Raw genomic sequence first — 17,815 nt, forward strand, 5'->3', positions numbered from 1 at the left:
TTCAATAAGTCTAACTTCAAAGACAACTGCGAACCTGTTGTCGTAGACGAAGCTCACGTAGTCAGTTCAAAGTTGGTAAGTATATTCCTTACACTATTACCAATTCACTGTTGAACCCTATTGGGTAAATAAAGCAAGTTGTCATCTACGCGCACGAATCTACTTATTAGCTGCAACCATATTCGACATATTCTTCTAGCTTGAACTTTGTGCGATATTTTGCTACTCGACCTTAACATCTAACGTAACATTACGTACATGGTAAGAACATGTTCGAACTTATCTGCCGGTACCGTATAGATTCAGTCTGTCTGGTTGAAATACAAATTGAAAACGTCAGTGTAGCAGCCGGTCTACAGCAAAGTCACTGACTCAGATTTGAAATGATTTATTTACATTGTCCGTCTCGTTTGAGAAAGAACATTTATTTTGTGGGAGACTATTTGAACGAGCATCGCTCTGTCATTTTTAAATTGTTTCCTTTCGTTCTTGTGTCGATAAAATATGTGTCCGTGATGTTTACTGTGAGAGCCCGCTTAATACGGACACCCGAATAATACGGACAGTTTCCGCGCGTGTCCCTTTGGCGGCCGTATTAACCGGGTTCCACTGTACATCCAAGCAGAGTCCTTAATCACCCCAGTCAGAGAGTGAGCTCTTTTTCAACTCGGTAAGGGTTAGGATTTGATACACCAGAATATGGCATGAAAGGAACGTGAGTTGCACACTGAATATTTTGGTTGAGGCTTGACATTCCGTGCGACAAGGTACAACATTACTAAGGAGCATTAGTCTTTGCTGTCAAGTTGTGAAGTTTAAATTATCATTTGCATGGACCCCTAACATCAATGCGATACCGGACCGGACTTAAAAAGTTGTATTTTGGGACCGCTAATTGATTGAGGAGATGTTAACGAGAAAAATTAAAATTGGTGAAAACTGACAGTTTACATCTGCACAAAACTCATCGGCCAAACCAGTTTGAAAATTTAGAATAAGTATCATCAACATCGGCTTGCCAGAATCATAAATCAAAGGCTCCTGTGAGCCAACTCGTGAATGCAGATGACACATAGTAATTGAAATTTAGACGGCTACGGAAACTTCCTCAAAAGCTAAAAGAAATTATATCTTTGCCCGATTATGTAACGAAAAATGACCATTCTTGTACTATAAAAATGATTGTCAAAATATTCTGTACAGATTGAATGAGCCGATAATTCTGATGCGCCGATTGAAAAAAATCATGTGTTTTTTTTATTCAAAGTTCATAGAAGCACGCCATGTGCAGCTACGTCATGCAAATTCGTGTCCCCGATAGTCCGGGGCTACTGGATTTCGCGATCGGGCTAGTGGATTCTAACCATCACTTGCCCGATGGGCAAGTGAAGTTTTTTTGGGAATTAAAATTACAAAATACTTGTAGGGCAAGCCGATCTCACAAAGGGAAATCTGTTCAACAAAGTATCGCATTACATTTCATGCCCGACATAAATGCGTGATATTTTTCCTTTGGAGTTCAGTCCACGCAATCCTCAAATAAAAATAATGAACTATGACAAGCTTTTGCTAAATGAGAATTATTTATCGACCGCGTCCTTTTGCTTCCCCATAAATTACCAGTTGTAAATTTCGAAAATGAGACATTTTTCCCTTTGAAACCTCCATGAAAGCTGACAAGATCTTAAAGTGTTGATTTCACCATAAATTTGCATAATTTTGTTTACGACGGCAATGATGCGTGACATGGCACGTTCCCCTTTCGCGCGAAAACTGACAAATTAAATTATTTTTAATTGAATTATTTCTAAATTAAATTATTTTTAATTCTTAAAAGAAACCGCACTCTGTAGAAAAAAACGAAAAAAACCTATAACTTTGCTCAGATTCAACGAAAAATCTCCATTCTTACACTAAAATGATTGTCAAATTATTCTCTACAGAATGAATGAGAGAATTCTGACGCGTCGTGAAAAAAATTTTCACGTTTTTTTTTTTTTTCACTAATTGAGTTTACGACCCCGGACTTTCTGAAAAAATGAAAAAACTTGTAACTTTGCTCAGATTGAACGAAAAATCTCCATTCTTGCACTAAATGATCGTCAAATTATTCTCTACATATTGAATAAGAATTTCCTGATGCGCCGTGAACAACAAATGTTCGCGTGTTTTTTTCCACTAATTGAATTTGAAACTCCCTCACTGCGCACGCCCGAAAGTTAACGACAAAACCGACCGACCGACCGACCGACCGACCAACTAACCAACCAAGCCCACAGTCAACTATCGCTATAACTCGTTCACTGCGCTACGCGCATTCACGAGTTAAAAACTGGATACAATGCACATGGATAAACATTTCCCCAAACATCATCGGTATCTTAGAAATACACCCAAACCATGATGTGGGCGTCGTCTGGGCAACGTTCATGAACCAGCTTTTTGTAGAAAGAAACTGGCAATTATTTCATATCAAACGAAAATAAAATGTAAGCCATGTTGCATAAATGGATTCCTTTGCTGAATTGAGTGAAATGGCAATGTTACTTTGAACTTCCTTTTTTCGCAGACTTTGAATGAAAACTCTACGAGAATGATAATGAGTCATTAAATGCAACATAGTGAATCTATTCTGGGAACTTGTCTCTCATTTCGTCAGCGGCACGCAACGGTTTATTTCGGTGCAGTGGTATTAAAATGAAATCTTCAGTTTTCTTGGGCAAAATTTCAGCGCAAAGCAATATTTCGTAACACTGGAAAACTAATTCCTTATGTTTTCGAAGGGGCAAATATGTCATTAAATATGCCATAAAAAGGACAGCTAGCGTTTTCGTAAAACCCACAACGGCTTATAAGTCCGGGAATAAAAATTCGGCTTAAGCGTTCTGCAACTTAAATTTTCAGCTAAGGTATCCGACCATATCAATCTGTATAAGCTAACATGATATAAACGAATTGTTCCAACCGCGCCAAAATAATTTATTCTCTCTATTTGCTCACCGTGATTGGGAAAGAGTGCGTGTATACGCGAGTTTAGCAAAGGAAACAAATGTCAAGAATAGAAAAGAAAATCTTTGGTTATGATTCCCGCACTGTTAACGGAAGGCCTCGAAATCATAAAATTTGTAAAATTTGTAATTGCGTTCAATTTTTTAATTGATTTTTACGGGAGCCTACCGACTTGCCTTGTGCCAGCGAATACAGTAGACTTTACTTACGAAATTAATTGTTTGGGCCAGCTTAACTGTAATTGTAGTTGAATAGAACGTCATTTAACACTGCAAAAGTATTAGTAGTGTGAAATAACTGTGATGGTGTATTTTAAGCCTGGTGAGTGAATGGGAATTATGTATTATTCAGTGAGTGAAACAGGCATACTCAGATAAAGGGAAACCGAGTGCTCATATCAGGGGTCGAGCCTAAAGCCCTCCCATTCTCAGTTCGGATGCTCTACCACTGAGCTACAGGAGACTCGTGGGAGCTAAGGCCATTAAACAAGGTTCATGGGACAAAAATCCTACATACTGCTATGTTATGTTCCTCGGTTTTTCTCCAAGTTGTTGGCATTCTTCACAATGGGCATAATTCAGTACGCAGAAAAACAATGTTGATAAAAATATATCTTCTTCAAAATAAATTACCTGGAAATGAAGGAACAGTATTAAGAAATACAACAAACTCGTATTATCGTGTTATATATGAACTACGGTATACAACACATACTTTGGAGAATTTACTTGATGAATTTTTAAATTGTCATTTGCATCAGACCCTCTGCCGTAAATGGGACGTGTTATAATGGGACCGCATATTCAGCTCAATTCAAGTGATGTTAGGAGGGAATTTTGATTCGGAGAGATGTGGGAGATGTTAACAAGAAAATGATTTTCTTTGGTAAAACCTTATCGTTTCTGCGCACAACTTACCAAACGTGTTTGAAATTTTACTTAAATAACTATCATCAAATTTCACTAGCCAATGTCGCCAAATGACTAATGAACATTTCTCGAAGCATCGCTGGTATCTCAGAAATTGCTTAGCCATAGGCGATCACTCGGCGGTAACACTTGTCTTCAAGTTTAGGTGTAAACATTGTCGACATTAAAATTTTAATTAAAAATTATATTCCGTTACTCACCAACAAAGTTATCATGATCACCTCGGAGTTGCCGACCATCATTTTGTGCTGAACGGCTGCCTGTGCTGACCAGAAGGTGAGTGTTACAAGAGGCACCCGCGGTTCTCTCGAACTATCCCTAGTAGTAATTTCTCAATCTGCTCTTCTGAAGAGCGGAGTTTTAGCAGTGAGACAACTCCCGAGACTACTGCACGGTCTTTCAAAAAAAGTTGAAGCAAAATTTTCATCGAATTTTACGCCTTCCTCGGGCTCACTTTTTTGAAGGGCTCTCCGTCTCCGATTCTTTCTATGCGACCTTATGTTTTCCCAGGATATACGGCATTCTGTATATTGCATTTCCTACTTGGGGTAAAGGAGGCGATGGTGAAACGGAAGTCTCCGGGTTTTCAGGAGGCCTGGACGGTATCTAAATTCATTGCGTGTGTCTGATTATAAAGCCGCATCCACAACCAGCTGTGTCGAGATCTCAATAATGTTTTTGCAAGGATTTAAAGCAGCTATTAAAAAGATATCACATCTCTTGCTCACTGCCTCACAAAATGTCGAATTTTTGAACCTCTCTGTCTAGTTTATTCTTAGCATACTCTCAACACTGGTAAACGGGGTAATTTCTGTTTAGTCTGCGTGAGTTTAAATGCAAAGAAAAGAAATGTTACAAAAGCGAGAAGGAAACTTTCATTTGCAGTTATTTTAGCCTCCCTGCGTCCTTCAGTTGAATTCTAGTGACTTGTTTTGGGCATGCGAATTCTGTAGCCTTTTCACGAAATAATATTGTTTGGCCAGTTCAAGTTATAAGGGATACGTTGAAATCAAGTGAAATAAAAGAATGAAAAGGCAGCCCCTGAGCACGGTAGTCGCTATTCAGAAAGCCTGTTTCTAGAATTGTTTTACGCGGAAGCAGTTTTCAAAAGTTTGCCACTGATTAATAATAGAGCGCATTGGTTAGAATGCTACGTTAAGGCTGAGGCTGACCGTTCTCATTTTATTATTTTTTTTCGGGCAGTTTGAGCCTGAAAAAAATTCATAAGATGTGTTTAATTTTTTAATAAATCTACGCGGACGTGAGCAAGACACCTATCAAAGAGCAATAAGTGCCTTAATGTGTTGTCTAGTTGCTTGTGACGTGCCCGCGTCTTACACGTACTCTAGTGCTGGGTACAACATGTCACGGCATTTGGTCAAAATTAAGAAATTCTTAACTGACTGTCAGCCCTGGTAATGTTCTTAGTACGTTCTTAAATTCTAGTTAATCTCTCCATCAACGTTCTTATAAAAAAGGTTCTTCTATATACAAAAATTTTCGCGACATGTACTTCCAGTGCACGATTTTGTAACAGTAAAAGGCAACGGCAGAAATGGCTGCTTGACCGTGTTTATCTTTCATTTGCCGCTCGCTGTTTTCAGTTTCTAAGTAAAATTGAGTAGCTTCGCGTTAGCATGAAAGGCCAGCATTTTTTGCACTATGGAGCATTTTCTTGGTTAATTTTCTAAATTTTCATTTGCATAGACCCCCTACCTATATTGATGCGTGGTATAATGGGACCGCTTTAATATTGAGCTCAATTCAAGTGAAGGAATTTTGATTCGGGGAGATGTGGGAGATGTTAAGAAGAAAAATTATTTTCTTTGGTAAATCCTTATCGTTTCTGCGCACAACTCAACAAACGTGTTTGAAATTTTACTGAATAATTATCATCAAATTTCACTAGCCAATGTCAACAAATGACTGACAAACATTTCTCGAAACATCGCTGGTATCTTAGAAATACATTGCTTAGCTGTAGGCGATCACTCGGCGGTAGCACTTGCTTTCAAGTTTCAGTGTTAACAATGTCGACATTTACATTTAAATTGAAAATTATATTACGTTAATCACCAATAAAGTTATCACCTCGGAGTTGCCAACAATCAGTTTGTGCTGAACGGCTGCCTGTGCTGACCAGAAGGTAAGTGTTACAAGAGTAACCGCGGTTCTCTCGAACTATCCTCAGTAGTAATTTCTCAATCTACTCTTAGCGTACTCTCAACACCGGTAAACGAGGAAATTTCTGTTTTGTCTACGTGAGTTTAAATGACGAAGAAAAGAAATGTTACAAAATCGAGAAGGAAACTTTCGTTTGCAGGTATTTTAGCCTCCCAGCGTCCTACAGTTGAATGTTAGTGACTTGTTTTGGGCATGCGAATTCTGTAGGCTTTTCACGAAATATTGTTTTTGGCCAGTTCAAGTTATAAGGGATACGTTGACATCAAGTGAAATAGAAGACTAAAAAGGCAGTCTCAGTCGGACTACGGCCAAACGGTAGAATACTGAACCCCAAAGCATATAAGAATACGCTAGAGATGAGTTATTTATATTTTTTTTATCGAACAGTATATCTATTTGACGTTCAAAATGTACGGTATTTTAACCCCGAAACATTTTTCTATTCCCTTCAAACTGAATAATACCGTGTTTCAGACAGCATTAACTGGACTTGGTCACCGAGACTTTGCTGGAGGTAATATATAACTGCTAAGTTAAAATCCGTGAATGCTTTGAATATCCAAACAGTCTTTTGAGGAGGGCGGATATGAGGGAACAAAATTAGAATTATTTTGTCAGTCTAGTCGCTTACGCTTTCATTAGAGATCAACCAATGTAAAAATTTATATCTCTAACTTATTTTAGATCAGTAGATTTTTTGTTTTGTTTAGATCATAACTCTAACTGGCGTTGACGTGTAATGCTGTTGGTATGCGCATGTTTTAGGACCAGAGCATAAGTCAAAAACTACAAATTCTTTTCTATTTCGTTGTGGGGGGTGAATTTTTATGCATTTTAAATTTTAAATTTTTAAAAGTATTAGTAGTGTGAAATAAATGTGATGGTATATTTTAAGCCTAGTGAGTGAAAGGGAATTATGTATTATTCAGTGAGTGAAACAGGCATACTCAGATAAAGGGAAACCGAGTGTTCATATCGGGAGTCGAACCTAAGACCCTCCCATTACTAGTTCGGATGCTCTACCACTGAGCTACAGGAGACTCGTGGGAGCTAAGGCCATTAAACAAGGTTCATGGGACAAAAATCCTGCACACTGCTATGTTATGTTCCTCGGTTTTTCTCCAAGTTGTTGGCATTCTTCACAATGGGCATAATTAATTCAGTACGCAGAAAAACAATGTTGATGAAAATGTATCTTCTTCAAAATAAGTTACCTGGAAATGAAGGAACACTATTAAGAAATACAACAAACTCGTATTATCGTGTTATCGATGAACTACGGTATACAACACATACTTTGGAGAATTTTCTTGATGAATCTTTAAATTGTCATTTGCATCAGACCCTCTGCCGTAAATGCGACGTGTTATAATGGAACCGCATATGCAGCTCAATTCAAGTGATGTTAAAGGAGGGAATTTTGATCAGTGGATGTCCTTAAACAAGCTGAAACTAAACAAAGACAAAACCGAACTTCTCTACCTCTATTCAAAGTATTGCCCTCAACAGTCTCTACCTCCACTTCGTTTTGGATCTGATACAATTCAGCCGTCTCTATGTTCCAGAAACATTGGTGTCGTTTTTGATAGTACTATGTCGATGCTCCCTCATGTTAATTCTGTTTGTAAATCTGCCTTCTATCATCTTCGAAATATCTCTCGTATAAGAAAATTGCTATCCACTACAACCACTGAGACTCTAGTCCACGCTTTTATAACCTCCAAGTTGGATCACTGTAACTCTCTCTTATACAATGTTCCGAAATATGTCATTAAAAAGCTTCAGTCAGTACAGAATGCCGCGGCTCGACTGATCACAGGCTCTCGCAAGTATGACCACATAACCCCTATTTTATTTGAACTCCACTGGCTTCCAGTTTCCGAGCGAATCAAATTCAAAATAATTCTGCTCACCCACAAAGCTCTTCACCAACAGTCCCCCATCTACATACAAGACCTGATACGCCGCTATACAACTTCAAGAACGCTCCGATCGTCGTCTGACGCATTTCGCCTATGTCATGTCCACCATAACCTAAAGTCGTATGGCTCCAGAGCTTTCGCTGTTTCGGCCCCAGAACTCTGGAACAAACTACCTATCGACATCCGTAATTGCGACAATTTAAATGTTTTTAAACGTAAACTTAAGACTCATCTTTTTTCGAATTATTTTAAACAAATATGATTTTTACTTTGTAAAGCGCTTAGAACAGAACTGGATAAGCGCTATATAAGTAGTTATTATTATTATTATTATTATTATTATTAATTTTGATTCGGGGAGATGTGGGAGATGTTAACAAGAAAATGATTTTCTTTGGTAAAACCTTATCGTTTCTGCGCACAACTCACCAAACGTGTTTGAAATTTTACTTAAATAACTATCATCAAATTTCACTAGCCAATGTCGCCAAATGACTAATGAACATTTCTCGAAGCATCGCTGGTATCTCAGAAATTGCTTAGCCATAGGCGATCACTCGGCGGTAACACTTGTTTTCAAGTTTAGGTGTAAACAATGTCGACATTAAAATTTTAATTGAAAATTATATTCCGTTACTCACCAACAAAGTTATCATGATCACCTCGGAGTTGCCGACCATCATTTTGTGCTGAACGGCTGCCTGTGCTGACCAGAAGGTGAGTGTTACAAGAGGTAACCGCGGTTCTTTCGAACTATCCTCAGTAGTATTTTCTCAATCTGCTCTTCTGAAGAGCAGAGTTTTAGCAGTGAAACAACTCCCGATACAACTGCACGGTCTTTCAAAAAAAGTTGAAGCAAAATTTTCATCGAATTTTACGCCTTCCTCGGGATCACTTTTTTGAAGGGCTCTCTACGTCTCCAATTCTTTCTATGCGGCCTTATGTTTTCCCAGGATATACGGCATTCCCTATATTGCATTTCCCACCTGGGGAAAAGGAGGCGATAGTGAAACGGAAGTCTCTGGTTTTCAGGAGGCCTGGACGGTATCTAAATTCCTTGCGCGTGTCCGATTATAAAGCCGCATCCACACCAAGCTGTGTCGAGATCTCAATAATGTTTTTGCAAGGATTTAAAGCAGCTATTAAAGAGATATCATATCTCTTGCTCACTGCCTTGCAAAATGCCGAATTTTTGAACCTCTCTGTCTAGTTTATTCTTAGCATACTCTCAACAATGGTAAACAGGGTAATTTCTGTTTAGTCTGCGTGAGTTTAAATGACAAAGAAAAGAAATGTTACAAAATCGAAAACGAAACTTTTATTCGCGATACCTTAGCCTCCAACGGACACCTCTATAATACAGACACTTATTCCTTTCCCCTTGGTGTCCGTAATAAAGAGGTTTGACTGTATTGTTTTTAGCGACATGTACTTCCAGTGCCCGATTTTGTAACAGTAAAAGGCAAACGGCAGAAATGGCCGCTTAACCGTGTTTATCCTTCATTTGCCGTTCGCTGTTTTCAGTTTCTAAGTAAAATTGAGTAGCTTCACGTTACTATGAAAGGCCAGCATTGTTTTGCACTATGGAGCATTTTCTTGGTTAATTTTAAATTTTCATTTGCATAGACCCCCTACCTATGTGATACGTGGTATAATGGGTACCCTTATTGAGCTCAATTCAAGTGAAGGAATTTTGATTCGGGGAGATGTGGGAGATGTTAACAAGAAAAATGATTTTCTTTGGTAAAACCTTATCGTTTCTGCGCACAACTTACCAAAGGCGTTTGAAATTTTACTGAAATAATTATCATCAAATTTCACTAGCCAGTGTCAACAAATGACAAACATTCCTCAAAACATCGCTGGTTTCTTAGAACTGATACGTTGCTTAGCCATAGGCGATCACCCGGCGGTAACACTTGTTTTCAAGTTTAATTTCAGTGTGAACAATGTCGCAATTGAAATTTTAATGGAAAATTATATTCCGTTAATCACCAACAAAGTTATATCACCTCGGAGTTGCCGACAATCAGTTTGTGCTGAACGGCTGCCTGTGCTGAACAGAAGGTGAGTGTTACAAGAGTTAACCGCGGTTCTCTCGAACTATCCTCAGTAGTAATATCTCAATCTGCCCTTCTGACGAGCAGAGTTTTAGCAGTGAAACAACTCCCGAGACAACTGCACGGTCTTTCAAAAAAAGTTGAAGCAAAATTTTCATCGAATTTTACGCCTTCCTCAGGCTCACTTTTTTGAAGGGCTCTCTACGTCTCCGATTCTTTCTATGCGGTCTCATGTTTTGCCAGGATATACGGCATTCTGTATGTTGCATTTCCCATTTGGGGAACTAGAGGAGGCGATGGTGAAACGGAAGTCTCCGGGTTTTCAGGAGGCCAGGACGGTATCTAAATTCATTGCGTGCGGGGGTCTGATTATAAAGCCGCATCCGCAACAAGCTGTGTCGAGATCCCAAAAATGTTTTTGCAAGGATTTAAAGCAGCTATTAAAAAGATATCACATCTCTTGTTAACTGCCTCACAAAATGTCGAATTTTTGACGTACCGCTCTACCTAGTTTATTCTTAGCATACTCTCAACACTGGTAAACGGGGTAATTTCTGTTTTGTCTACGCGAGTTTAAATGACGAAGAAAATAAATGTTACAAAATCGAGAAGGAAACTTTCATTTGCAGGTATTTTAGCCTGCCAGCGTCCTACAGTTGAATACTAGTGACTTGTTTTGGGCAGGCGAATTTTGTAGCCTTTTCACGAAATAATATTTTTTGGCCAGTTCAAGTTACTAGAGGGATACGTTGAAATCAAGTGAAATAAAAGACTGAAAAGGCAGCCCCTTAGCACGGCAGTCGCTATTCAGAACGCCTGTTTTTATAATTGTTTTACACGGAAGCGTAGCGCATCGGTTAGAATGCTACGTTGAGGTTGACACTGAACGTTCTTATTTTATAATTTATTTCGGGCAGTTTGAGCCTGAAAAAATTCATAAGATGTTCTTAAGTTACCTGTTATAATTTTTTAATAAGTCTACGCGGACGTGAGCAAGACACCTATCAAAGAGCAATATGTGCCTTAATGTGCTGTGTAGTTGCTTGTGACGTGCCCGCGTCTTACACGTACTCTAGTGCTGGGTAAAAGACGTCGTGGCATTTGGTCAAAATTAAGATATTCTTAATTGACTGTCAGCCCTGGTGATGTTCTTAGTATGTTCTTAAATTCTAATTAATCTTTGCCTCGACGTTCTTATAAAAAAGGTTCTTCTATTTTCAAAAATTTTCACGACATGTACTTCCAGTGCACGATTTTGTAACAGTAAAAGGCAAACGGCAGAAATGGCCGCTTAACCGTACTTACCTTTCATTTGCCGCTCGCTGTGTTCAGTTTCTAAGTAAAATTGAGTAGCTTCGCGTTAGCATGAAAAGGTCAGCATTGTTTTACACTATGGAGCATTTTCTTGGTTGATTTTCTAAATTTTCATTTGCATAGACCCCCTACCTATGTGATGCGTGGTATAATGGGACCGCTTATTGAGCTCAATTCAAGTGAAGAAATTTTGATTCGGGGAGATGTGGGGGATGTTAACAAGAAAAAAATGATTTTCTTTGGTAAAACCTTATCGTTTCTGCGCACAACTCAACAAACGTGTTTGAAATTTTACTGAATAATTATCATCAAATTTCACTAGCCAATGTCAACAAATGACTGACAAACATTTCTCGAAACATCGCTGGTATCTTAGAAATACATTGCTTAGCTGTAGACGATCACTCGGCGGTAGCACTTGTTTTCAAGTTTCAGTGTTAACAATGTCGACATTTACATTTAAATTAAAAATTATAGTTCGTTAATCACCAACAAAGTTATCACCTCGGAGTTGCCGACAATCAGTTTGTGCTGAACGGCTACCTGTGCTGACCAGAAGGTAAGTCTGTTACAAGAGGTAACCGCGGTTCTCTCGAACTATCCTCAGTAGCAATTTCTCAATCTACTCTTAGCGTACTCTCAACACTGGTAAACGGGGAAATTTCTGTTTTGTCTACGTGAGTTTAAATGATGAAGAAAAGAAATGTTACAAAATCGAGAAGGAAACTTTCGTTTGCAGGTATTTTAGCCTCCCAGCGTCCTACAGTTGAATATTAGTGACTTGTTTCACATAAAAATTCTGTAGGCTTTTCACGAAATATTGTTTTTGGCCAGTTCAAGTTATAAGGGATACGTTGAAATCAAGTGAAATAGAAGACTGAAAAGGCAGTCTCGGTCGGACTACGGCCGAACGGTAGAATACTGAACCCCAAAGCATATAAGAATACGCTAGAGATGAGTTATTTTTATTTTTTTTTTTTTATCGAATGTTTGTTGAACAGTACATCTATTTGACGTTCAAAATGTACGGTATTTTAAACCCGAAACGTTTTTCTATTCCCTTCATACTGAATAATCCCGTGCTTCAGACAGCGTTAACTGGACTTGGTCACCGGGACTTTGCTGGAGGTAGTATATAACTGCTAAGTTAAAATCCGTGAATGCTTTGAATATCGAAACAGTCTTTTGAGGAGGGCGGATATGAGGGAACAAAATTAGAATTATTTTGTCAGTCTAGTCGCTTACGCTTTCATTAGAGATCAACCAATGTAAAAATTTATATCTCTAACTTATTTTAGATCAGTAGATTTTTTGTTTTGTTTAGATCATAACTCTAACTGGCGTTGACGTGTAATGCTGTTGGTATGCGCATGTTTTAGGACCAGAGCATAAGTCAAAAACTACAAATTCTTTTCCATTTCGTTGTGGGGGGTAAATTTTTATACATTTTAAATTTTAAATTTATTTTGGAATAGGTCTCTCAGAGGAATCAGTATAAAACCAGAGCGACATATATTGTGTATTCGAGAAAGCAGTTTTACCAAAAGCACTGATTCGAGCTTCGGAACATTAGGTGAGAAGGCGTTCAAAGCAAATATTTCAGACACCGAACGTAACCGCCGTTTCACTAGTTTTAAACATGAGCGTTTTCTAAATTATACTAAAAAAGGCTTAACTCTCAGAGTGTACGACTATATTCACCTTCAGTTGTGGGGTTTTCACAAATGCCCGAGTCGACTATAAACTAAATGCTAAAACAACGCAAGTAAAACGAGTCTTCAAGCTGACTGTGTCAGATTTTTGAATGTTTAGCTGATATATTTTTAAACAGTCTCTCAGGAGTGATATTCATTTTGTCTTCTTTTCTTTAGATTTTGTTTCTTACTGCGTTGACAACACAAACACTGTGTGTCTTCTTGAAGGTAGGTAGTTTTCAAGTCATTTTACTATTTTGTATTGAAATGTTTGGCAGGAAGGGATGTACACATAGCTTAGTCTAGAATCATGCGGAACAACGACGAAGAGTCATTAGTTATCAACAAAATAGCATCCAAACAAAAATCCTACTACAGTCACGCCCTTTCGCGCGTTCAACGTGGCTGTTGTGTCAAACAAATGTGATAGCCACACATCTGCTCGCAGCACTTCACCTATTGTTAGGAACCGCCAATACTCTTTTCGTATTCGAGTGTTTGGTTGGATTAATTATGGTTTATCTGACTGTGTGTTTTTATTGACGAATTAGTAGATCTGCTCTGTTTGCTCTAGTTAATCCATGTTTCAAATAATCTCAGTTATAGTATATAGGCAACTTTTTGCAAAGAATCTAACCTCAATGGAAACAAATAGTGGTAGAATTCGTTAATTCGAGAGTAAACTTCACTTTTTTGTGCAATTTAAGTAATGATGGTACGCTCACAAATATAATATTTGTGGCCCCCTTTGAGACTCGTTTTACGGTAGAGTTTCACATCAAGATCATTCACACGAAACCTGCTTTTGCGCTGTCGGGTTAAAAGAGAAACCTGTTAAAACCATTGTGTCTCTCAATGATCAGGGAATCCCAACGAGAACATGAAACGAAGATAGTTTCCTTATTCCCACATCACACAAGTCATTATGGACTTTTTAAAAGGCAATTATTGTAAGCAACTGATAGCCTTTGATATATTCGATTTCTTTAGCTGAAAATTTAAAGCTCGGAAAATTTTAGGGAATGGAATCGTACTCCCCAAATTTTGGCTTTACGAAAATGATAGTTTTTCGTCACTGTCAAGATAAAAGCACTTAAATTGCGTGCTTGCGCTAAGCTGAGTCAGGAGAACAAGTTTACAGTTTAGGTACGAAGGAGAGAGCCCGTTGAAACTCTTGTATACGCTAGAGTAACATCGGGTGCATGTAAATGGTGTTTAATAGCCTTCAAAACTCATTGACCGGGGTGGTAATATGCTTTTTGGTATATTCACCCTTTTTCTTTTCTATCTAATAGGAGTTGAATCATGTCCAAGTTATTTGCTTTCCTTTGTCTTGCCCTTTTCTGCGCCGCATATGTCAGCGGTTACTTGTCGGATGGTAAGTTAAAATTCGCCCATTGCAAAATCGAGGTTAAATAACTTTAGTCCACACGTTTCTAAACAGATACTGAAGGTTTTTCTTTTTCTCTTGCTTAACAGTGTTCAGTGTTTCACTTTTAAATTTACGTTAACTCTGAAAGTAACCAAAATCAAAGTAAAACACTTGGAGAGACGGTTGCAGGAGTCCACATCGTTAAGCGCTATGCTGTATCTTCTTGGTCATCAGATTGATGTTATTGTTGTTGTTATTATTATTATTATTATTATTATTATTATTATTATTATTATTATTGTTGTTGTTGTTGTTGTTGTTGTTGTTGTTCGCTGTTAATAGCAAAACTAACAACAATCACCGAGAAATGAAAAAAAAAAAAATAAATAAATAAATACAACATAGAAACTTTAAGTTGATAAAATAAGTAGATTTAATTAAATCTTATCATAGATTCACAGTTCCTGATATCTTTACTTAAATTGTTCCAGTCTTAAACCAACAGCTGGGCACTAACATTTATGATTTGCCAATACACTTTATGCAGCTAAGTATTGGTTAATTCCCTCAAATTTGAAGCCACTGTTTCACTGAATGCAATAACCCCCTTTGAAATCAGTGGGATTTTTTTTACACTGACGAGGTTATTCTGTCTAAATATTATGTCATTATTATCATTATCATTGTTATGATGATGATAGTGGTGATGGTGATAATGATATTGCACAAAATAAGTATGATGTAAGCGTAAGAAGTAACAATAAATTGGTATAATTTCTTTTATGTGCAGATTATGCCCTCCATTTCCCAAACAAAGGAATTACCGATTACGCCTCCATCTGGGGCATGCCCAGTTTGAAACAGTTCACCGTGTCTTTCTGGATGAAGACAAGCGACACTAAAGGGACGCCGTTTAGTTACGCTGTCCCAACGATGGATAATGAACTGCTTGTGGATTTTAACGGGAACTTTATGGTATACATTCAGTGGGAAGTTAGGTTAGTTATACCACCCTGCATCCTTTAAAATTCAAGTACCCCACTAACCGGGTACTGTGTAACTTGTGCTAACATTTCAAAATCAATTAACCGATTTAACTCATGTAAACGATCCTGAGTACCATTCTTCAACCACAAGATGTCTCTCTGTATCACGGTTATCTTCACATGTCGCTTGTTATCTGACAAGAAATCCTAATATTTAGCTTCCCCTTATAGTCAATCCACATCACGCGTAACAATTGCAAGTAGCTTTGAAATTTGAACGGCGCTTTGAAATTTAGGTGTCAGTTCCGAACATTGCCAATGAGATTTCAGAGTTCCCGTAGAACCGTTGAAAATTCCCCAGTTTATTGATGGTACGTATATAGGTATAAAGTTAATGCGTCTTTTTCGGATTTCAAGATTTTCAGAGAAATCCATTCAAACCGGGAAATAGGCCTTATCACGGTTTTCGACGACATTTTGACGGGTGGGCAAACAGCCTTGAAATAACAGTGTTTGTATGGAAATCCGATGTCAAATAATTTTCATAAAACATCACTTCAGAAAAATTCATGAATGAGAAACTTTTAGCTCTAGAAAAAGGATTTTAAGAAAAGAAATTGGAGGAATATAGCTGTGCCAGAAAGCGTCCAGTCGTGTTTTGAACTTTCTATTCGTTTGTCTGTATAGCAAACCCCCGTGAACTGCTTCTAAAAATAGTTCGCGGGAAAAAAAATACAGGGAAATGTATGGAAAATTCAAAACACGACTGGACGCTTTCTGGCACAATTACATCCCTCCAATTTTTTTTATTTAAAATCCTCTTCCTAGTGCCAAAAGTTTCCAATTCATGAATTTTAAGCGATGTTTTATGAAAATTATTTGACATCGGATTTCCATACAAACACTCTTATTTCAAGCCTGTTGGCCTACTCTTCAAAATGGCGTCGAAAACCGTGATGAAACCTATTACAAAGTGGAAAATCGAATGTTCATTTCAACCCTTGTTCATTTCATTCTCGGAAATACTGGTCACGCGTGAACTGAGTAGGTTGACTGTAAAACTGGCTCGGAATCTACACTAGTAAGCCATCTGTAATTAGCACAGCTCACTAAACACGCTTTCCTTTTGCAGACGACCACCAGTTTCAGCTAATGATGGCAAATGGCATCACATCGGTGTGACTTGGACGAACAGTGATGGCGCTTTGAAATTCTTCAAAGACGGAGAGCTAAAATACCAGACCAAAAACTTCAAGACAAACTACGTAATCAAGCCCAAAGGAGCTTTGATGCTGGGGCAAGAACAGGACAAATTTTTCGGGGGTCTTAACCCGGCTCAGAGCCTGCGTGGATCTCTGGCGGGCGTCAACGTGTGGGATCGCGTGCTGTCAGCAGATGAGATAAAAGAAATATCTCTGTCTTGTCGGTGTTTGGATGCCGGGAATGTCTACAAGTGGTCCGATTTCAGAGACGCCATTAGAGGCAACACCGTACTTGTCATTCCTTCTCCATGCTCACCATCCGAATGAGCAGCTGTGACAAGCACCCTGTGTTCAAATATTATGGCAGTCCGAAAATCTCTTTAAAGTGTAGAAACTGGTGTAGATCGGCTAGTCTTAGAGTGATAAACATTACAAAGTTAAATGTAATCGGACCAAGAACACAAGTGTGATGATTAAAAGAAAACTTGTGGCTTTCCACAAAGTGATATTCCTTCTCTATCTCATTCTTTGGACTAACTGACTCCAAACCTTTTTTGGAAACTGATACAAAGGACTGCTTTGCGACGCATAGAAGTGCCCCGATTGGTAGTCTGCACAAACGCACTCAAATATTTTAGTTCAAAGAGGGTAGGCCTACAAGCTACGGGCGTTCGTGAGAGCTAAGGCCATTAAACAAGGTTCGTGCGACAAACATCCTGTATACTGCAAGGATTTTTTTTTTCTTTTGGACGAGTTTTCTTTCAAGGTCATTAACAATGGTGACGATATTGTGATGCAAAGATGGCTGTGTTTATGTCCCTCGGTTTATCTCCAAGTTGTTGACATACTTACTTCAACATGGGCGTTATGTAGTACATAGAAAAATAATGTTGATAAAAATGTATCTTCTTCAAAATAAATTACCTGGAAATGGAGCAATGGGCCTTATCACTGTTTTCGACGCCATTTTGACGGGTAGGCGAACAGGCTTGAAATAACAGTGTTTGTATCGAAATCCGATGTCAAATAATTTGCATAAAACATCGCTTCTGAAAAATTCATGAACTGGAAACTTTTGGCACTAGGAAAAGGATTTTAGGAACAAAATTGGAGGGATGTAGCTGTGACAGAAAGCGTCCAGTC

General features: G+C 38.2%; 1 protein-coding gene across 4 annotated transcripts; it reads left to right on the forward strand.

Moving 5' to 3' along the window:
• The first annotated feature begins 8,700 nt into the window (after positions 1–8,700).
• Positions 8,701–17,180, forward strand: LOC146483397 (neuronal pentraxin-1-like). 4 transcript variants are annotated; one of them, XM_085106146.1, is made up of 5 exons: positions 8,701–8,761; positions 13,290–13,340; positions 14,408–14,490; positions 15,275–15,482; positions 16,603–17,180. In XM_085106146.1, exons 3-5 carry the CDS (start codon positions 14,418–14,420, stop codon positions 16,997–16,999), a joined length of 678 nt encoding a protein of 225 aa, XP_084962272.1. In that variant the 5' UTR covers positions 8,701–8,761; positions 13,290–13,340; positions 14,408–14,417; the 3' UTR covers positions 17,000–17,180. The 4 variants fall into 4 exon arrangements, with proteins under 4 accessions (XP_084962272.1, XP_084962274.1, XP_084962273.1 ...); XM_085106148.1 differs by lacking the exon at positions 8,701–8,761 and adding an exon at positions 10,017–10,111; XM_085106147.1 differs by lacking the exon at positions 8,701–8,761 and adding an exon at positions 11,916–11,977.
• Positions 17,181–17,815: the final 635 nt, after the last annotated feature.

This window comes from Pavona decussata, unplaced genomic scaffold (assembly GCF_977016875.1).
Source record: "Pavona decussata unplaced genomic scaffold, jaPavDecu1.1 SCAFFOLD_39, whole genome shotgun sequence".
Classification (NCBI taxonomy): Eukaryota; Metazoa; Cnidaria; class Anthozoa; order Scleractinia; family Agariciidae; genus Pavona; species Pavona decussata.